This window comes from Oryzias latipes, chromosome 7 (assembly GCF_002234675.1).
Source record: "Oryzias latipes chromosome 7, ASM223467v1".
In the NCBI taxonomy this organism is placed as follows: Eukaryota; Metazoa; Chordata; class Actinopteri; order Beloniformes; family Adrianichthyidae; genus Oryzias; species Oryzias latipes.
In genome coordinates this window covers 21,352,905-21,370,562 of record NC_019865.2, presented here as the reverse complement: position 1 = coordinate 21,370,562, position 17,658 = coordinate 21,352,905, and the positions used below count along the sequence as shown (strand labels likewise).

Here is a 17,658-nt window from a genome sequence, read left to right as displayed (position 1 = left end):
AGATGATGAAAACTGTGTTTTTTTTTTTTCAACTGCGTTCAAGCGTGCATTCCTAAAATTCACATTACTTATTTAACAGCCAAGCACAAATACATTACTGCAGACGGGGGAAAAAACTACAAATTAACTTTCAACAGAATAATTTCAAGTTTATTTCATTTTGTTTCACAATGAATCCCATATAATAAGAATACAGCAGAAGTTTGGAGTCTTGGTTAATCTTTTTTTCTGTGATTTATCATTATCATAAATACTAATATGAATACATCATACACATTAAACACAGCACTATCCAAAGGCTTATCACAAGACACCATTCACCACTAACAACAGAGTATATTTCATTTCAGCATATTTAGAGCTACAGTGAAAGAGAAAGAAAGACAGAGAGAAATAACAGAGGCGAGGGAACTAGAGGAAGAGAGAAACCCAGTAGCTTCTATACTGTCTGAATCGAAAACCCTGATTTTATTTTACCCTTTGATAAGTGTCTGTACAATGGACAATGATGCACTGAGGATCAACCCATTCTGGCGAGAATTGGAGAAGCAGAGGTACAAATCAAAACCCGTCTCGTACAATTTGGCAAACATGCTTCTGGGCATTCAAACACAGGATTGGCAGCCGTACATTTATATTCGAATAGGAGTAATTACTGCAGCATGGACTTTGTGCTTAAAGTTGAGCAGGTTGTCAGTAGGCGCTGCGTAGTAGCCGCTATGATGGAACAGGCATAAGTATGTCCAGGAGGTTCAAGCACTTTCCTGCAGCCGTGAGCCTAAGGTTCTTTGTGAACGAGCGGTGGGCTCTTTGGGTTAAAACGAGTAGCATGCATGCAGTATATTGGAACACAAAAAGAGTGATATGGAAGATGGTCGTAGAGGGAGATGTTTCTTCAAACTGCCTCTCTAGAACACACGGCATGCCAAACAAAGAGCGTCGAAAACTGTAATGAACCTAATTCTTACACCCCATCACTTTTGGTCAGTGCGTGGGACACAGAGACTAGTTTAAAAAACTACAAGATTCTGTCTTACAACTCTCTGGATCACGTCAAAGGCAGCCGAAAAAACAGGACAACAAAAAAGTTACTCGGTGCCGGTACATCAAAAACAACCAAACAAACACACGTCGAAGGATTTTCTTGTTCACTGTCTGGTTCACGATTTCCAAACGGACATCACTATAGCAGTTTGTGGAACAGCATAGCAAAATATGAAGTGCTACGATGCTCACTACAATTTCTCTTTGAGATTTAGACATCAGAATGGAACGTTTCAAGAGGACTTTTAGGAGAACTCATCCACGCAATAACACCAAGATGAGATGGAAGAAAAAATAAGAATGTACAAACCAAGTCGAAACAACCTACTTACAACTTTCACCACAAATATTTTTATATATTACTCTCAGTTTTCATATAGACCAACATCTTTTCTTTTATAGCATTTGCATGATTAGCAGTCTTTACCCTGATTATTACATCTGAACTGTAATGCTGATTTAAAAAAAAAGAAAAAATGAGCAAATAAAAAAGTAGATATTTCGACAGGAATTCGTTTTGAGTTGTTCCAGGGAACAGAAAGTTTAAAGTGAGCTCCTAAACAGAACCAAAGCAATTACAATTGAATAACTCTGTGCTCAACATTTGTTGTATGACAACTAATATAGAGTGCACAATTATTCAGCTGTGTACATAGAATCCTATATATCAGCATGTTGATATTTACACAGAACAGACAAATACATTCTCCCAAGGTAAATATAACTACAATTTTTTTTTCTCATAAATGTCTTTCCCGTTACAAGATTCCCCTTAAATGTTCTTTGTCTAATGTTTTGGTTTTGTATTCAAGTTCTTCTCGTATGACCAAACAGACAAGCCTCTGTTGTCTTCTACAGTTAAATACGCCACGAGAATAAACATCATGTCACACCAAAGACCCCCTCCCCGGCCCTCCCACCCGCCAAATCTGCACCCTTGGTGGTGTTGCCCCTTAACTATGAGTGTCACCTCCCTCCCCCCACCCCACCCCACCCTGCCTGTCGACCCACACAAACACAGAGAAATGAACGGAGGAGCGCGGAAATGCAGGTGAGCTGCGAACCACACTCCAGAGAACACAAGGTCACCCTGAGCGAAGACACAAAGAGAACAGTTTGTGAGTGATGACACATTGCTGCATATTTGTCTAGAACAAGTTACAAACAAAAATCTAGCTGGAGCCAGGTCAGTTCATTACATAGCTGCTAGGTGGTGCCAAACAGCCCAAAATTACAAAAGAACTAAACATGAAATTAAATTTCTGACCTTGTGTTATTGATATGCTATGAAACTGTACGAAGAGGGATGTTTTTCTTGGAAACGTCATCTTTTTATGTTATATTTGAGATTGGAATAGCAGCTTTAGGCTGGTCTCACTGAGCATGCCCATCAACGTGTTTGATCAGACCAGTTTATGGAAAGATTGGAGACTACATGTGGCCTTGAAGATGATAAGCACAGAACTAAAAAAGTGGTACGAACTAAAACTTTGTTCTTCTGTGCATTGTGATCGGTGGATTCATGAAACACTTTGGTGCAAATAAAAAGTTCACATTAATTTATTGCAACAGCTCTGTCGTGATTTTTTTAAGCCTTTAATCATCACAAAAAACAAACAATTCTTTTTTTAGTTTATTACTGGCCTCACATGTGGATGGTAGGCTTCTATAAATCAAAATATGAGACATTTTCCCAAAATTATTTTTTTTAAATGGGAGCCAAAATGACTGAAGACCACACAAAAGCATGAAACAGTCTTTTTAGGAGGGTTCAACATATTAAAAAACACCAAGTGTGAAAAAAAGGATGTTCATTGCTTCTTATTTCATAGTAAAAGTAAATCATTTAGTGTACGCTGTGTATTCTGTTGTGTACTCACCATCCTGCATTTGTGGTTTAGTTGGACAGGCTCACATTTGATTAGAGTAGGAGGTGGGCTGCTGCTCATAGCCCTGGTTGTAACCTCCATCCTCGTTATAGCCCCCCTGCTGACCGTATTCTGGCTGGTATCCCCCCTGGGATCCGGCATAAGGGTCCTGCTGTGCATAGCCTCCCTGGGCGTAGGAATCGGGAGCCGGCTGTTTCTCCTGGGACGGGACATAGGTTCCAGACAATGCACCCAACCAACCGGTCTCTTTGAAGACGAACCAAAGGTTTCCCAGCCACAAGATCAGGTTAATGAAGCCAAAAGCCTGTGCAGAACAAAGGAGGTGCATGTACTGTCAGCTTTTTGGTTTTCATAGAAAATCTCGGTAACTCTGGTACGTACCACAGAGGTGTTGAGGCCGGAGACTCTGGGATCGTAGACCTCACGGCAGCGATTTCCTTTCTCTTCACAGGCTGGGATGAGCAGAATGACCCTGTCTGGATCAGTGGCTGTTTTCACATCCGACAGGCCTTTAGCCCAAGCGCAAGAGGACGCCAACCACATGAAGGCGAACACCGCCGTCACGACAAAGTCCTGAGAACAACATAAGAACAAAGCAGGATTTCTCCATCCTTTAAAACTGTCCACATCCTAATTTTAGCAGATGTTGTTTTGAAGCTTTTTCCAGGTCTTAAAAAATATATTATTTGTGTGTAAATATCAGAAACACACACATGAATTGAAAATTCTGAACCCTCTTAGCCAAGTTTAATGAAATTATATCCATATTCCTCTGTTTGCACAACCTGCACTTTTACACCATCCATCTATCCATCTTTTTAGCCCGCTGAATCCCTTTTGGGGGTCACTGGTTTGCTGGAGCCAATCCCAGATACTATTGGACCAAAGCGGAGTACACCCTGGACAGGTCACCAGTCCGTTGCAGGGCCACATTCACAAAATATACAGTTTATTTGAAATAAAAACCAAATTTGTTTGATCCTAAATTTTTTTATCAACTGTCAACCCAACTCTTTTTTGTACTTCTGATTATTAAAATATTTTATTTGTTCATTTAAAACAATTCTACAGCTTGTAATAAGATTGTGCGACACAATAGCTAATAGCCCACTAAAATTTGCATTATTTATCTGTACTTGATGAAATAAGTATACATAAAACATTTTAATTTCAATGCAGAGAGCTTCTGTCCTGAGGTAACTAAAAAAGACAGGAAAAACTCACTATTTGGGCCCCTTTGTTGTTTTCGCGGTACTTTTCAAGGATGAAGCAGTACGCGGACAGCGCTGCCATGGAGTAGAGGAAGGAGAAGACACCGATAGTGACAAAGAACTCAGCTGATGAAGAATGGTCCCCGGTCAGAAAAATACGTTTCTTGTCTCCTTCCTTGCAGGTAGGGGCATCAAAGTAGACCTGATGGAGCCTGAGAACATCACAGAGGGAGGCCATAATAAACATGTCAAGCTGTTTTTCCAGCACAGTTTAAAGTTGTAAAAGGTGATGAAAAGCTAATATTATTAATGAGTAGCTTCAAAAACGTGTTACTAAATAAGAAAAAAAAAAGAGAAAAAATACTCTAGTGATGGTCACAAAGTGAAATAAAGTAAGAGCATTTGTATTAAAGTTCCACTCCAACGATCTTTTGATCTTTTTTAAAATGTAAGGCGTTTTTTGCCAACATAAAATAACACACAACTTTTTGTTTCACAGATAAAAACATTTTCAAAAAAGCCTTTTTGGTTTGCTCCTGATTTACCACAATTTGAATAAAAAAATACTCACAAAGGCAGTTTTAATCCTAATTTTCTTTACATATGTCCTCCATCATGAGAAAAATGCGACAAGAACATGTTACAAAAAAAAGAAAATCTTCATTGGAGTGGGTCTTTAAAACCAGAAAAAGTTGGAGGACATAGTAAATTGCCCCTGTTGTGGTGTCCCAATCTTTAACTTTGCATTTTTGCCGCACCAGTCATTTTTTCTTAAAGTCACATAAGGTGAATTCAGACTGGGAAAACCATTTGTTCCAGACTGGACTTAATTTTGTCCAGATCCAGTCCTGAACCTTGAATTTGGTCTATATTCAGACTGCCATCCAGATTATTGGGGGAAACAAACTCAGGTTCACTTTAAGCAACCAAATGTGTCTGAACACACACATATTCTTTGTGTACACAACAATCAATTTTCTTTATTTACATATTTTACATCCATATCATTAAAATACTATATGTCCAGCCTAAATCTCATGATGACTTTGATGTCTGAAATGACCAACAATTAAAGTTCAGATGAATGACTAAAATACAAAACCTCTGTAAAATCTTTTAACAGAGCAAAAATTACAAAAGTTAACCCACCATATTTGAATCAGAAACATTAGAAATGGAAATCTGGGCTGGTTAAGATAAAGACTGGGATTTCAAACTTTACTGATGATTAGATTGATCATCTGTGTGCTAATCTATTGGATGGATGTTCAATTTGCAGGCTTGGCAGTTCTTGTAATCTTGGGCAAGACATCTAACTATAAATTGGCATAACTGGTAGGAACCTTTGTATGAAATAATCTAAGTGCTATGTAATGCACTTAGATTATTTTTAAGCACTTATTCTGCTTTCAGCCGACATTGACCTCTAAAGAGTCACTTTTTGGTTACATAAATCAGCTAAATTTATGCCCTTTTTTACTGAATAAACATCAATAATAGTCTCATACACTTCGCTTTGTGACTGTGTAATCATTTGGATTGAAAAGCTTTTTCCATTATTGAATCTGTTTCAGCAAACTTCCACAAAAGTTTAGACTTAACAAGCAGTTTTATATTTGTAGCTCTCATTCACTGCACTTAGATACAAGTCAGAAATGTTTACCCCATTGGCAGATTTACAAGCAAAGATATCATCGTCCATCGTGATGGCTGACTGACATCACAATGGAGAGACACCATCGTGATGCCACGCCCCCGCCACGCCCCCGCCCCGCTGCGAGTCGACACCATAACCCGCAGTTACATGTGCAAAATATCTCGAATATCTCGATGGTCGGATCAGAATTCAACCGTGTACATGGGCCCAGAAAAACCTTTTCCGATTATAACAAACTTTCGGTCGGAATAAATCATTCGTACATGCGCAGTAGTGTTTGAAATACCGGAAGAGGAAATAAGTTTTGCTGTCTCATACATAGATATCTGGCAGCTCGGTAATATACGAGATGATCTTCTAAACGTGCTTTTATAATTGTTATGGTTATTATGAAGCGCCTGTTCGCTCATCATTTTAATTTTAATCCGGATGGTCGGTGCTTTTTTTGTGGAAGAACGGAGCCGGAAGAAGCCAGGGTTAGCAGTAGGCTAACATGCACTAACAACATTTAGCCTTGGATGAACATAAAATCCATGCGGAAAATGCTGCAATCTGCATCTTGGCAGCACATAAATATGTGGGAATAACATAAGCCTTTATTTTGTCGGGACACGACTGGAAACACAAATCCATGTGATTGTTTGAGCGTTTTCTAAGGATTGAGGAACATTTCTGCTTTGAAGCTCACACACTGCCCCGCTGCCGCTGTGTGAGCTGTCGGTCCGAGCTCTGTCCGGTCACACACTTTTTCCGGGAGACCCGGTTCTCCTGAGTTCGGTAGCTCGTTTACCTAGAGCTGCGGGACGTGTCACAGTCCGAAGTCTCCATAACATAGCGCACACGTATCAAAGCATCCTCCTGTCCCCTCAAACACAAAACTATAAGTCCTGCTGCTCTGCTCAGAGACACGGTCGCTCGGTCCACCGGCAGCCAGCCCGGACCACGCAGAGACGTCAGGGGGCATGAAGCGGTCCTCCTCAGTAAGGCAAGGAGCCTGCGGGGCGAAGGCGGAGCGCAGAGGCGTCCGCGAGTTGCACCGGGCGTCTGCGGAGCAGCCGGTCGGTCCTGTTTAAGTTTTGGGTTTTGTGTTTTGTTTGTACGCTCCTCACGGGGCTCACTCGGCATGATTGTGCACAAGTGCAGGAGCGGACTGCTTCTTTTCTATTTTCTTTGTTATTTTTTTTTTGTTCCCTTCCCTCAGTTTATACTGGACATTATTTTTTCATAGCGGATGAGTCATTAGTTGGGAAATAAAATAAATAAAGTAATAAAGTAAAATAACGAATAATAATTATATAATAACAAAAAATTAAAAATACACCTCCCCCCACGATGTCATCATCCATCCTGATGTTTTACTGTAAACATCGTCAATTGCCAATTTAAGGGACATTGCCTAACCCCAGTCTTACCAAAAATTCTTATTTTAAGAAAAAATTCCAGTCCCTAAAATGTTTTCTCAAACAAAGATTATTTTGCAATTGAATAACTTTCTTGACAAGATTATTCTTCTGTAAAGACAGAAAATAAGACTTTTCTTGATTTTCTTGATACAAGGCTGTTTTTGCTTTCTTAAGGTTTGTTTTTGCAGTGTTGAATTCATGTTACATACCTGAACGGATATTCAAACTCTACTTCTATGCCTAGGTCACCATACGATGGGTTTTCACACTCCACACTCAGCTTGAACATGCCAGAGTAGCTGCCACACGTCGAGAAGGCGAAGATTGCAAAGATCTGCAAGACATGAAAAAAAAGACTTGATGAAGTGGAGAAATCATAAAGGACATCTTTATTAAAATGTTAAAAGCATTAAATATCCATATATCGTGTGAAGAAGTGCTCCTAAGTATTTCAGTGGGAGTGTAAACAAAGACCAGGTGGGCAACAGTTTGGTGTGTCTGCAGCAGGCTGGCCATGATCCTCCAATCACGACAAGCTGCTAATACATTCACAGAGAGTGCAAATCAATGCAGCGCTATCAAAAAGCTGCACAGTAAGGGCTGCACCTGTTACCATGGTTACCAGTAGATTTTTCTTTTTTTTTGGTCATCTGTGGTGATTTTTTTTGCGTTTTCCAGGACATTCCTGCCGGTACATTAATTCAAAGGTCGCCTGCTGATTACTTCAGGAACATACAGGAAGATCAGGACCCACCTATGGTCACATATACAAAATGCATGGAGAGAGAGACTCACTCTCACACACACACAGTAGATTAAACAAGTCTGACTATTTTTAACCACACCCTTTCAACACAGCGGGCCAGATCCAATTGGACGGACAATCCCGCCATTAATCTGGTTGAGGTACACCACCATCTGTCACAGAATACTCAACTACAAGCCACCACAAAGGACGCACTGTCAGGCGCTGTGAGCTCACACACACACACGTCATTTCCTTTTGAGGTCTAGTCTCACGAGGGTGTTGGTTTTAGCCAACTCTTTGCAATAATCGTTTAACTTATCTGGCCCAAAGCTTTGATCGTTTGTTTCATTATAGAGCCTCAAAGTGCTCCTTTTTCTAGAAAGATGTGACGTTAACTTTAAAATCAAAAGAAACCAGAGGCTTTAATGATGCAATCTAGTGGTAAAAATTAAAATGTAAAGGAAAAGTTTCTGACAAACGCTGTAGTAATTTAAAAACTAGAAGGAATTTAAAGAGTTGTAAAATATAAGCCTAAAATGAAGAAATACATTTAAGCAAATCATTTGTGCGTGCCTGCTTTAATAAAAAAAAAAAAAGAAATAAAAAAGCCATAGGATAACTAGATACATGCTGCTGCAGCCAAGCTGTTCATCATTATCTATAGCAGTTAATGCGGTGTAAGCACAACCACTCACACCACGAGCAGGGGGATTCTGTGTGTTATGCTAAAAATAAATAGAGTCCATATCTGTTTACTGCTATTAGTGGCCTGAATTTATTGTTTTGCTAGCCATCTCTGACATTTATTAATATGAATCTGAGATGGCTAACACTTGAAGCTTTGTTTTTTTTCCTTCTACATAGAACAAAAATCAAACATTGACTTTCACGGAGCGCCTCTAGTACTTTAAAAATGTTCTGGACGACTTTTTTTTTTTTTTTTTGCTTAAAGAGCATAAAGAATACACACAAACATCACCACACACCTTTCAGCCCTGTAATAGTGCATGCAAATGCTAGAATCTGCAGGCGGCATCCTCAGCATTTCAGCATTTGCTGAACAAGTGCATTTATTATTATGATGATGATGTTACATAAGTTCTTAAAAATCATCACACGGGCAACATAAATCTCTGCAATAATGTTTACGGCAATCCATTAATCCAACATTGCATGTCCCTTAATGATTACAAATGCCATTGTGGAGCAGTGGATTATCATTCACTGTCCTCACGTCTCAGTGTGACCACACACCGTTACAGGAAAAAAAAAAGTCCCAGCTGACATTTTAGAACAGGCCGGCTGTTTTTGGCATCCCTGGAAGGTTGGCTGCCAGCTTGAGTTAAAACCAGAAGGCCATTTGTGCACCATTCAGATCTGCACGTCTGTGGTGGTGGATGAGTGGGAGGAGAAGCAAAGGAATGGGAAAGCCAGACTGAGAAAAGGAACAGTGGAAAACAAAGTGTAAGGTGGAACAGTAACACTCATGGCAGCGTCACCCATGGCGACAAGACTAGTTTCTATCTCCCTGTGGTATGCTGGAGGGTTGTCAGCTCATGTGTGCTGAGAAGATGCACAGTATTCACGCCGTCAAACAAACTATCAGCTTTAGCTCCTTAAACCCTAATTTTCTCTTTTTCTGTTTTAGTATTTTCTAAAAAAGAAAAAAGCAGAAAAAACTGCCTAAAGTACAAATACAAGAATTTTCTAAGGTAAATCTTTTGAGAATTTCTATACTTAATCTATAGTCAGTGCATGAACAGCTCTATGTTTAAATACCAAGGCAGGAAAATGCACAAACCTAATCCACAACAGGCTGTGGAGTCATAACCAGAGTCCAAACACCAAGTCTCTCACAAATAACGGATCTACTACCTTTCCAGCACACTAGATATGATACCACTATAAATATGGTAGCATTATATTTTTTTTTGCTTTCGCACAAACAGTTTTTAATTATTTCTGAGAATGAGTCAGAGCAGAAAATGTAAATGCAGATTAAATCCGCCGCAGCTGTGCCGTTGGAGCAGCAGGAGAGGCTGGAGGTGGGCTGTCCTCTCCTCTGAGCTCTCTACGCGAGCCGAATTTGGGAACTCGATGTCTTACAACATCCGTCACATCCAAGCAATGTCAGCACTTTTCCCCCCAGAGACAGAGAGAGGGCGGGGTCGCTCTGGGAGGTGAGTAAAGCCACGGTGCTGAGCGTTTATGGCACATGAGTAAAACGGACAGCACTCACTCAGCCCACCTACATGCCAGGTCCACTTGCAGTGACTCATCCCACCACACTGAACAGACATGATTGGCTGTTAACACAGTGAATGTTACAGCTTTTTCATATTTTCACTGGATGCTGCTCAAGAATCTGGAGAAATATCTCTGTGGTTTGGCTCCTCTCTCTCCTCGTAAAAAAACCAATGTGTTGCGGGTGAAGTATGCTCATATTAATCCAGAAAGAGAGGCAGCTCCTCCTCCAGCCTGACGGTAACAGATGATTCATGAGCCCTGGCCCCCTGAGCGAGCCTTCTGATTGGTGGTTGGCTTCCCGTGACCCAGGGAGGCAGCCATGAGGTGTGGACACACTCACACTGCTCCAGGGAAGGACTACAGAGTCACGCCTCTGACTGTTCTCCAGCATATCTGCAGCAGGGAGCCCTGTCAACACGACTTTGGCACAAGCCTTGTCAGCTAGAGTGGAAGCCTATAGAAGCATGGATGTGTGGAGGCCTGAAAACTGTAAAACCACCCCATAGGTGGGGCTTATCATGCTCAAGATGATGAATTTATAACCTGAGAAGAAAAATCTGAAATGATTTAGAGCAAGGAGCTGCTGTCAATTGGAACTAGGATCTCAAGGTGACCTCCGGAATGTGCTTTTATTGTGTTAAGAACCATAACCAGTTTAAACAAATGGCCTTTTTTAAAATAAAAACAAAACAAAACCCCCACAACATGAGGTCCTTTTATTGTATGAGTAATCACTACACCTACTCTCTCCATTGCCTTGGGCATAGGCAAACATAAGCTGCACAAGAGCTTGAACCACTGTCAACCCTGAAGCGGCTCCTTTAAATGAGCTGCTCATAGAGGTGGAAAACAAGCATCATATGGATGACACACATTCATTTTAATCTTAAAAATGTTTGCTTAAAACAGGGCTTTTATTTAAAAAAATGAACACTCAAACTGAATTTGTGATTATTTTTATGATGCTTCCTCCCATCAGCACCAAGCCAGGTTTCCATGTTGTTTTCTATTTCTATTTACAATTAGAGTTTTATGCCTGTGTCTCTTTTTGTTGGGTGCGAGGAATTGGGAGGGTTGAGGGGCATTCTGTGTTTCTTTCAATTTTATTTTGTAATTGTTTTGAACCTGTGAACCCCTTTGAGTTACACCTGCATAAAATGTGCATCAAATAATGAACAATCAAGATGTCAAAATGCGTGTCATAAATTTAAATATTGTTTTTATGCATTTATCATTGCCTCAACACAGCAGAATAATAACATTTCTGTCTTTTTTTTAATTGGCTGCACACCAGAAGGCTGCAGCAGCATACAGATGTTGCATTCTCTGGATAGTTAACTGTCTAAATCCTTAGGCTGCCAAATGCACTGCTACAAAAACTGTGATGCAATAAGCTCTGGTGGTATTTCCAGTTCAGCCCCATCAGGGCAACATCACCATCACACCAGGATATTGGAGAACTTTGAGGTTCATCAGTTCTCCACAACCTTTCACTCTTCATTGACTGAATTTCACCACAAATCCCTCAAATCCCTGTTTCCTTCTGCAAAGAGTTAAGATCCCCCCCCCCCCCCCCCCAAATAAAAGCTTTATTTGCAGGACTTACCCATTGTAGAATTTTTATAAATCCCAATGGTTGCTTCAGTACCGTAAACTGCCCTTGGGCCACCAGCTGTCAAGAACAAGAAATCAAAAATAAGGAAAATTTTCCACATTTTTGCTCATTTTTGTCTCTTTTAGCTCTCAGATGATCCCGAATATAAAACATGTGGATATGAGGGGGCTAATTATAAAAAAGAGCCTAATTAGGTCTCATCCTCCAGGCCTGTACGGCAATGTTGGCGCCTGCTTGAATGGAGCAGCAATCTGCCAGTGAGATAAGTGAGTCACCTGCCTCAGCAGGTGAATTTGGGGCCTCAAATAATAAAGAAATTGTGAGATTTCTTTGAAAGGGTGAAGCGTGTTTGTGTGTGAGACAGGGATGTTGCCAGCATTACAATTAGACAAAGCTGATTAACTGGGCCTGTGCTCTTGCAGCGCACACGTTTGGTTTTATTCATTTATGAGCGGGGTTGCTGTCTTCAGAGAGCAGGAGGGTCTGAATGCGACGCTGTGCATCAAAATATGGCCGCGCAGTGATGCTTTCCTCTCAGGCTGTGGAGCTGGACTCTCCTCCTCATCCTGTAGGGGGATGCCAGGCATCCATATTAAAACAGTCGTGATTTGAAGCCAGCTTTTTCCTCCTCCATCTCCCTGTATGGGTTTGTTTAAATATTTATTTATTTTACACAAAACATCCTCAGAGATGGAGCGATCCAGACGCAGGGCTTTGCGCGCCGGGCCTACTGCGGACCTCCACCACATCCTTATTTTGTTGTCTTAGCAACAACCAAATCAAGACGCCGGCAATCTGAATCAATTAGGCCCCTCTCCAAAGATGGGGGGTAAAAAAAGATTTAAAAAAAACAAACAAATAAAATTGGGGCAGCATCGTATCCTTCCTGTGCTAAATGTCATTGCTGCAGCAGTCTCTGGACAGCCTCCACTCACTGCCTGTGCGCGGGCCGCGCTGTCACACCGACCGCAGCTTCAGGACGCACGACGGGAGAAAGGGCGGATTTCCATCGCCTGCTCTGACAAAGCTGCATTCTCCTTTTTTCCAGTGAATCCTCGAATGCTTGGTTAATAATGGCAACTCGAACGGAGCTGCTCAGAAAATAGGATGACCAACGATCTCTGGCATATGTATTAATTATTGCGATTATTTCTAAACGCGCAGTTAATCACAGCGACTGTTTGTAAATGAAACGACTCCAAAAAACAAAACAAAAAAAAACACCCAACGGATTATTTCCACCCCGAAGCCTTACCTGGTTTACAACATCCATCTTGGCCGCTTCCTCGCTGATAAGAGGATCAGGGATGCGGAGGGAGGGAGGCGTCTCATCCGGAACAGCCCGGAGGGAGGATGCTGCTCGTGAGGAAGAGCGTGGGCTGCGTCACCAGCTGAGCGACTGCGTTTGAGCGTGCTGACGTCAGAGCAGCGGCTGGAGCTGGAGTAGAGAGGAGTGGGACCGTCTGTCCAATCACAGCGCGGCTTTATTCTAAGAGCGGACAGATTGCCCGGAGGGTCATGATGAAGAAAGGAGCGCATGGAGATTGTTCACGTTCAAGTGGATACAGGGCGTTCTGTAAAGGGAACGCAACTCACTCAAACACATCTGACTTTGGAAAATCCTTTGCCTGTTATTTTTGTCGAGCAGAATCTACTGTAAGAGATGAAGGGAAAGCAACAAAAATATAGCAAATTTAAAGCGAGTTTCCTAGTTTATTTCCAAGCTCATCGATCAGCTGTCGACAGTTGCGATTGTCGCTGAGGCTCAAAAATATTTGCATGAATGTGTGTGACTTAATACATTCTAAACTGCAACTCAGTGCTTCTAAAGTCCATCCATCTTCAGAACCAGCTGCATCCCTTTGGGGTCATGGGGCTGCAGTAGCCAGTAGCCACTTTTGGATAAAGGCGGGTCACACAATCCCTCGCATCCACACCCACAGGGGCAATTTAAAGTAATTAAGGCTATAAAACAGGCCTTTAGTTAGTGGGGGGAAGCAATGTACATTGTAATTTGGAGGGTAGCAAAACATACGGGATGGTCAAGAAGAGTGCTGCTTTCAGGTGCAAAGTGTACCTCCGATATTACAGCTGCTTTAAAACATCTGCATCCCATCATGCCGCTGTCGACTGTGTCTATCAATGAACAAAAGTAATAAATCAACCAAAGTTTAATAAAGTTTTTCAATAAATGTATACAAGGCAATGTTAAGCAAATAAATAAAAAGTAGCCAAAGTTGATCAGAACATATCAAATTGGCTCCTACATCAATGCCATCTTCAGAACCTTCAGTATCTCATTTGAGGTCATGGGGTCGCCGGAGCCTGCTGGGTGAAGGTGGGGTACATCCCTGACAGGTTGCCCCACAATCACTCACACACATTCACACAATTTAGAGTAACCAATCAACCTATGAAGCATGTTTTATGGGAAGAAGTCAGAGAGCCCAGAGAAAACCCACACATGCACAGGGGCTACCAGGGCCCTTTTTCCTAGTTTCTCCACAGTTTTTGTCCTGTTTAGGTTTACTTCTTAAATGTTTCCATTTCTGCCACCAAGCCCAGTTTCCTGCGCTTTGGCTCTTACATCTCCACTTCTCGACAGCTGCACCCAATTTGACTCTTGCTCTAGATTTGGATTCATGGCTAAATTCTATTTTGCATCTTATCCTCCAAACACAGGTTTGTGTTGAGATTGGAAAGATTTTTAATACAAAACGATTGTGAAACTGAATGATACAGAGTTTAAAGAAGGCAACTCTAATCAGAAAATATTATGTTAAACCGATACATTTAGTGTCAGACCCTTTAGTGAGGAAGCTATACGTCGCCATAAATACTTTTTTAAAATTTCCCCTCTATTTTATTTTGAATTTAGTACCCAACTTCCTGTCCCTGAACAATCTGCTCTGTCTTGAATTGGTGCTCCATTGACCTCTGGCAAATCTAAAAAGTATCTCCTTGACTAATATATAGCGTTTTTCTAAAATATGAACCATATACAAATCAGTGGATGGTGAATAGTCAGACCAGGACTCTCAGATTTAAGTTGCTTCAGTGTCACGTCGTCTCTTCAGTTCCGCGGGACAGCAGCTTTTCTCGCTGTCCTCGGCTGTCCCTAACTCTTTCTGGTGGGTCTGAATCCGAGTGGAGCCGCAAAGACAAAATCAGCAGCTGCTCAGAACCCTGTATTACAAAACATGGGTTCAATAGACTACTGCGGGATTTTGTAGCCATATTTTTATTTTGTATCTCTAAAAGAAATGTATTAATGTTAATACAAAAAAACAAAGAAAAAAAACAACAGAGGGTACTTTTTATTACAAGGCAAAAAGGGCAGGTGCTCAAGCACCCCTAGGGCCCTGAACACTGAACTGCATAGCAAGGCAAATACTGCAGACAGAGTCTAACATAGACGCAGCCCCACAGAGGATGCATGCTCTTTCACACACATCCACACTAAAGCTCACAAACAGACGTTAAAAAATTGGTCTAACCTTTACTGGTAATGACGTCCATGTGCCTCTCTTTCTGGACAAAATTCTCTGTGACTTTAGTGTAAAAGTCTTTCTAATCTTCTTTTAGTTTTAGAAGTCTCTCAGTCTAAATGAAGATGTGCTGGTCCAGCATTGTTCATCCAGTATTTATTACTTCACATTTGATTGAAAGTCAAACTCTGACACATTTTTCAGTGATCCTACTTACGCCTTTTTTTGCAGTTAGTCTGAGCAAATCAGAAAAATAAAGACTCCTACTGAACTTTATTAACAAACACCAAAGAACAAACGTGAGCTCACATGTGCCCTCTTTGATGGGCACACTGCCTGAAAATTTGGAATTTTCAGTTTGGCTTTATGTCAGTTCGAATAGACAAAAATGAAATGCTTTACGTAATAAAATTGAGAGTGAGGATGTGTAATTAAAATCTCTACAATGTACAGCTTTTTTTTTTTACAAGGCGTTACAGTATTAGCATGCACTGAGTAAGCTAAAGGAACACAATCAACCCAGGGTCCATAAGATTATGCAATCTACCATGAGGCAGAGCTTGGTGCTGTCTCAGATCGCTGCCAACACTATAATTGAACAGGCAATACGCAAAATCAGAATCATATAAGCTGAATTTTCACAGAGATTTAATGAGATATATTTATTTTAATATACATCTGATGATTGCAGGTGAAACACTCTACCTGCATCCCCTGCTTGCATGTCCCTGCACATTTAGCCACTAGATGGCAACGTGATGCACAAAAGATCATACATCACATTCATAATGACTGTAAACCTTATCACCCCAAATGAGAGGAAAAAAATAAAACAATATTTAAATAATCTGGAAAAATGCCACTTTGGAGGACGGAACAGTTGTTGTCTCTTAATGATGACTTTTTTCTCATAATCATGTCAAACCTAAGAGATTTTTTGGGGTGGAACCAGGCTTGCACAATACAAATAAGGTAAAGGCTATGATTTTATTTTGGTGAATTGGACTGACCCGCAATTAGGTTCTTGTAGCACAATTTGGCCACATTGTAGCAGTCCACACTGTTATTATGGTTTTGGGGAGGTGAGGTGAGTTGAGTTCCTGCCTTAAGTCTCAGAAACAGGGGTGTAGCGATTTATTTTAACAACAATTCCATTCGATTTGATACTTGTGGTTGCAGATTTGATTAACTTTTGATTTTGGTTCATTTTGAATGATCCGATTCGATTTGATTCACTGATCCAAGATCGATCCAGGACTTCTTTAGCCAAAAACTGAACATTATAAGAACATTCTACTATACTATGGTCACGTCTTTACAAAATTCAAAGCGTTTCCACACATTGGACTGTAATGATGGACTGATCATTTTTTGCTGCCATCACATGTCTGTTGTCCGCTGTGATGTCACCTGGTCAATTTTATGTTAAAATAAGTCTACTGTGTCTCAATCCAAATGGAATTTTCCAACATCGATTTGGAAAAGATTAATCTCATTTTAGAATGATTTTTTATGGTATAGGTCAATTTGATTTGATTCTGCCTCAGAAAGATCGATCTGGTTGGATCGTAGGAATGGAAATCATTAAATCGAAACACCTCTACTTGAACTAAAGTTCATGTTTTTGTATTTTTGTCTCTTTGTAGTTGAATGTTTTCTTTCTTCTTCTCAATAAGACATTTCCCAGAAGGAAAGCATTGTGGTGTTCAAAGGTTTTTACATAAATAATATGATTTTTTATTTTTCTAAACTTATAGGAAAACAAAATTAAAGAGGAGACACACAAAGTTAGCGCATTTGCATTTATCTAATTTCTTTAAGGGAGGAAGTGAAAATCTGATGTTGTCTGACTTCTTTATTGTTCAGCTGCTGTCTTTAGGAGTCAACACAGCAAATCACCCGCCTCCATCCAACGCAATCCTCTACACCCTCCTCGCTAACACCAACCACCCTCATGTCCTCCTTCACAACATCCCATAATCCTCCCCTTTTGATCTTATTCTAGGCCTCCTTCCTGGAAACCCCAGCCTCAGCATATTTTTACCAAAATAAGAACTGTCACTACTCTAAAGTGTTCAAACCATCTCAATTTGCTTCCCTGCATTTATCTCCAAAACATCTAACATGAGTTGTTCCTCTGATGGATTAATTCCTGATCTTATTCATCCTCATCACTCTCAAAGAGACCCAAACCTGTTTCCAATCTGTAAAGATTTGCTACCTTTTCATCTGGTCTCTCACAGGATATTCACCTTTATTATTTCCATCATGGGAGAAAACTCTAGTTTTTTTTTCCATCAAAGTTAACACATTCAGAGGTCCTCTTGCCCTTCCTTTTCTACTTCTATCTACAAAC

The 17,658-nt window shown here is 40.6% G+C and overlaps 1 protein-coding gene across 1 annotated transcript; it reads right to left on the bottom strand.

Moving 5' to 3' along the window:
- Positions 1-123: 123 nt before the first annotated feature.
- On the bottom strand, positions 124-13,194 carry LOC101168118 (synaptophysin). Its single transcript, XM_004070851.4, has 7 exons — positions 13,070-13,194; positions 11,806-11,871; positions 7,414-7,538; positions 4,158-4,356; positions 3,315-3,506; positions 2,925-3,237; positions 124-2,134 (listed from the first exon to the last, which is right to left on the bottom strand). Exons 1-6 carry the CDS (start codon positions 13,085-13,087, stop codon positions 2,956-2,958), a joined length of 882 nt encoding a protein of 293 aa, XP_004070899.1. The 5' UTR covers positions 13,088-13,194; the 3' UTR covers positions 124-2,134; positions 2,925-2,955.
- Positions 13,195-17,658: the final 4,464 nt, after the last annotated feature.

Bases quoted from the DNA above. Each gene is read 5' to 3' on its own strand.
- LOC101168118 (XM_004070851.4), bottom strand. The intron at 4,357-7,413 runs GTATGTAACATG...TGATGTTCTCAG, and splicing joins GAGTTTGAATATCCGTTCAG to GCTCCATCAGGTCTACTTTG. The intron at 3,507-4,157 runs GTGAGTTTTTCC...TGTTGTTCTCAG, and splicing joins ACAACAAAGGGGCCCAAATA to GACTTTGTCGTGACGGCGGT.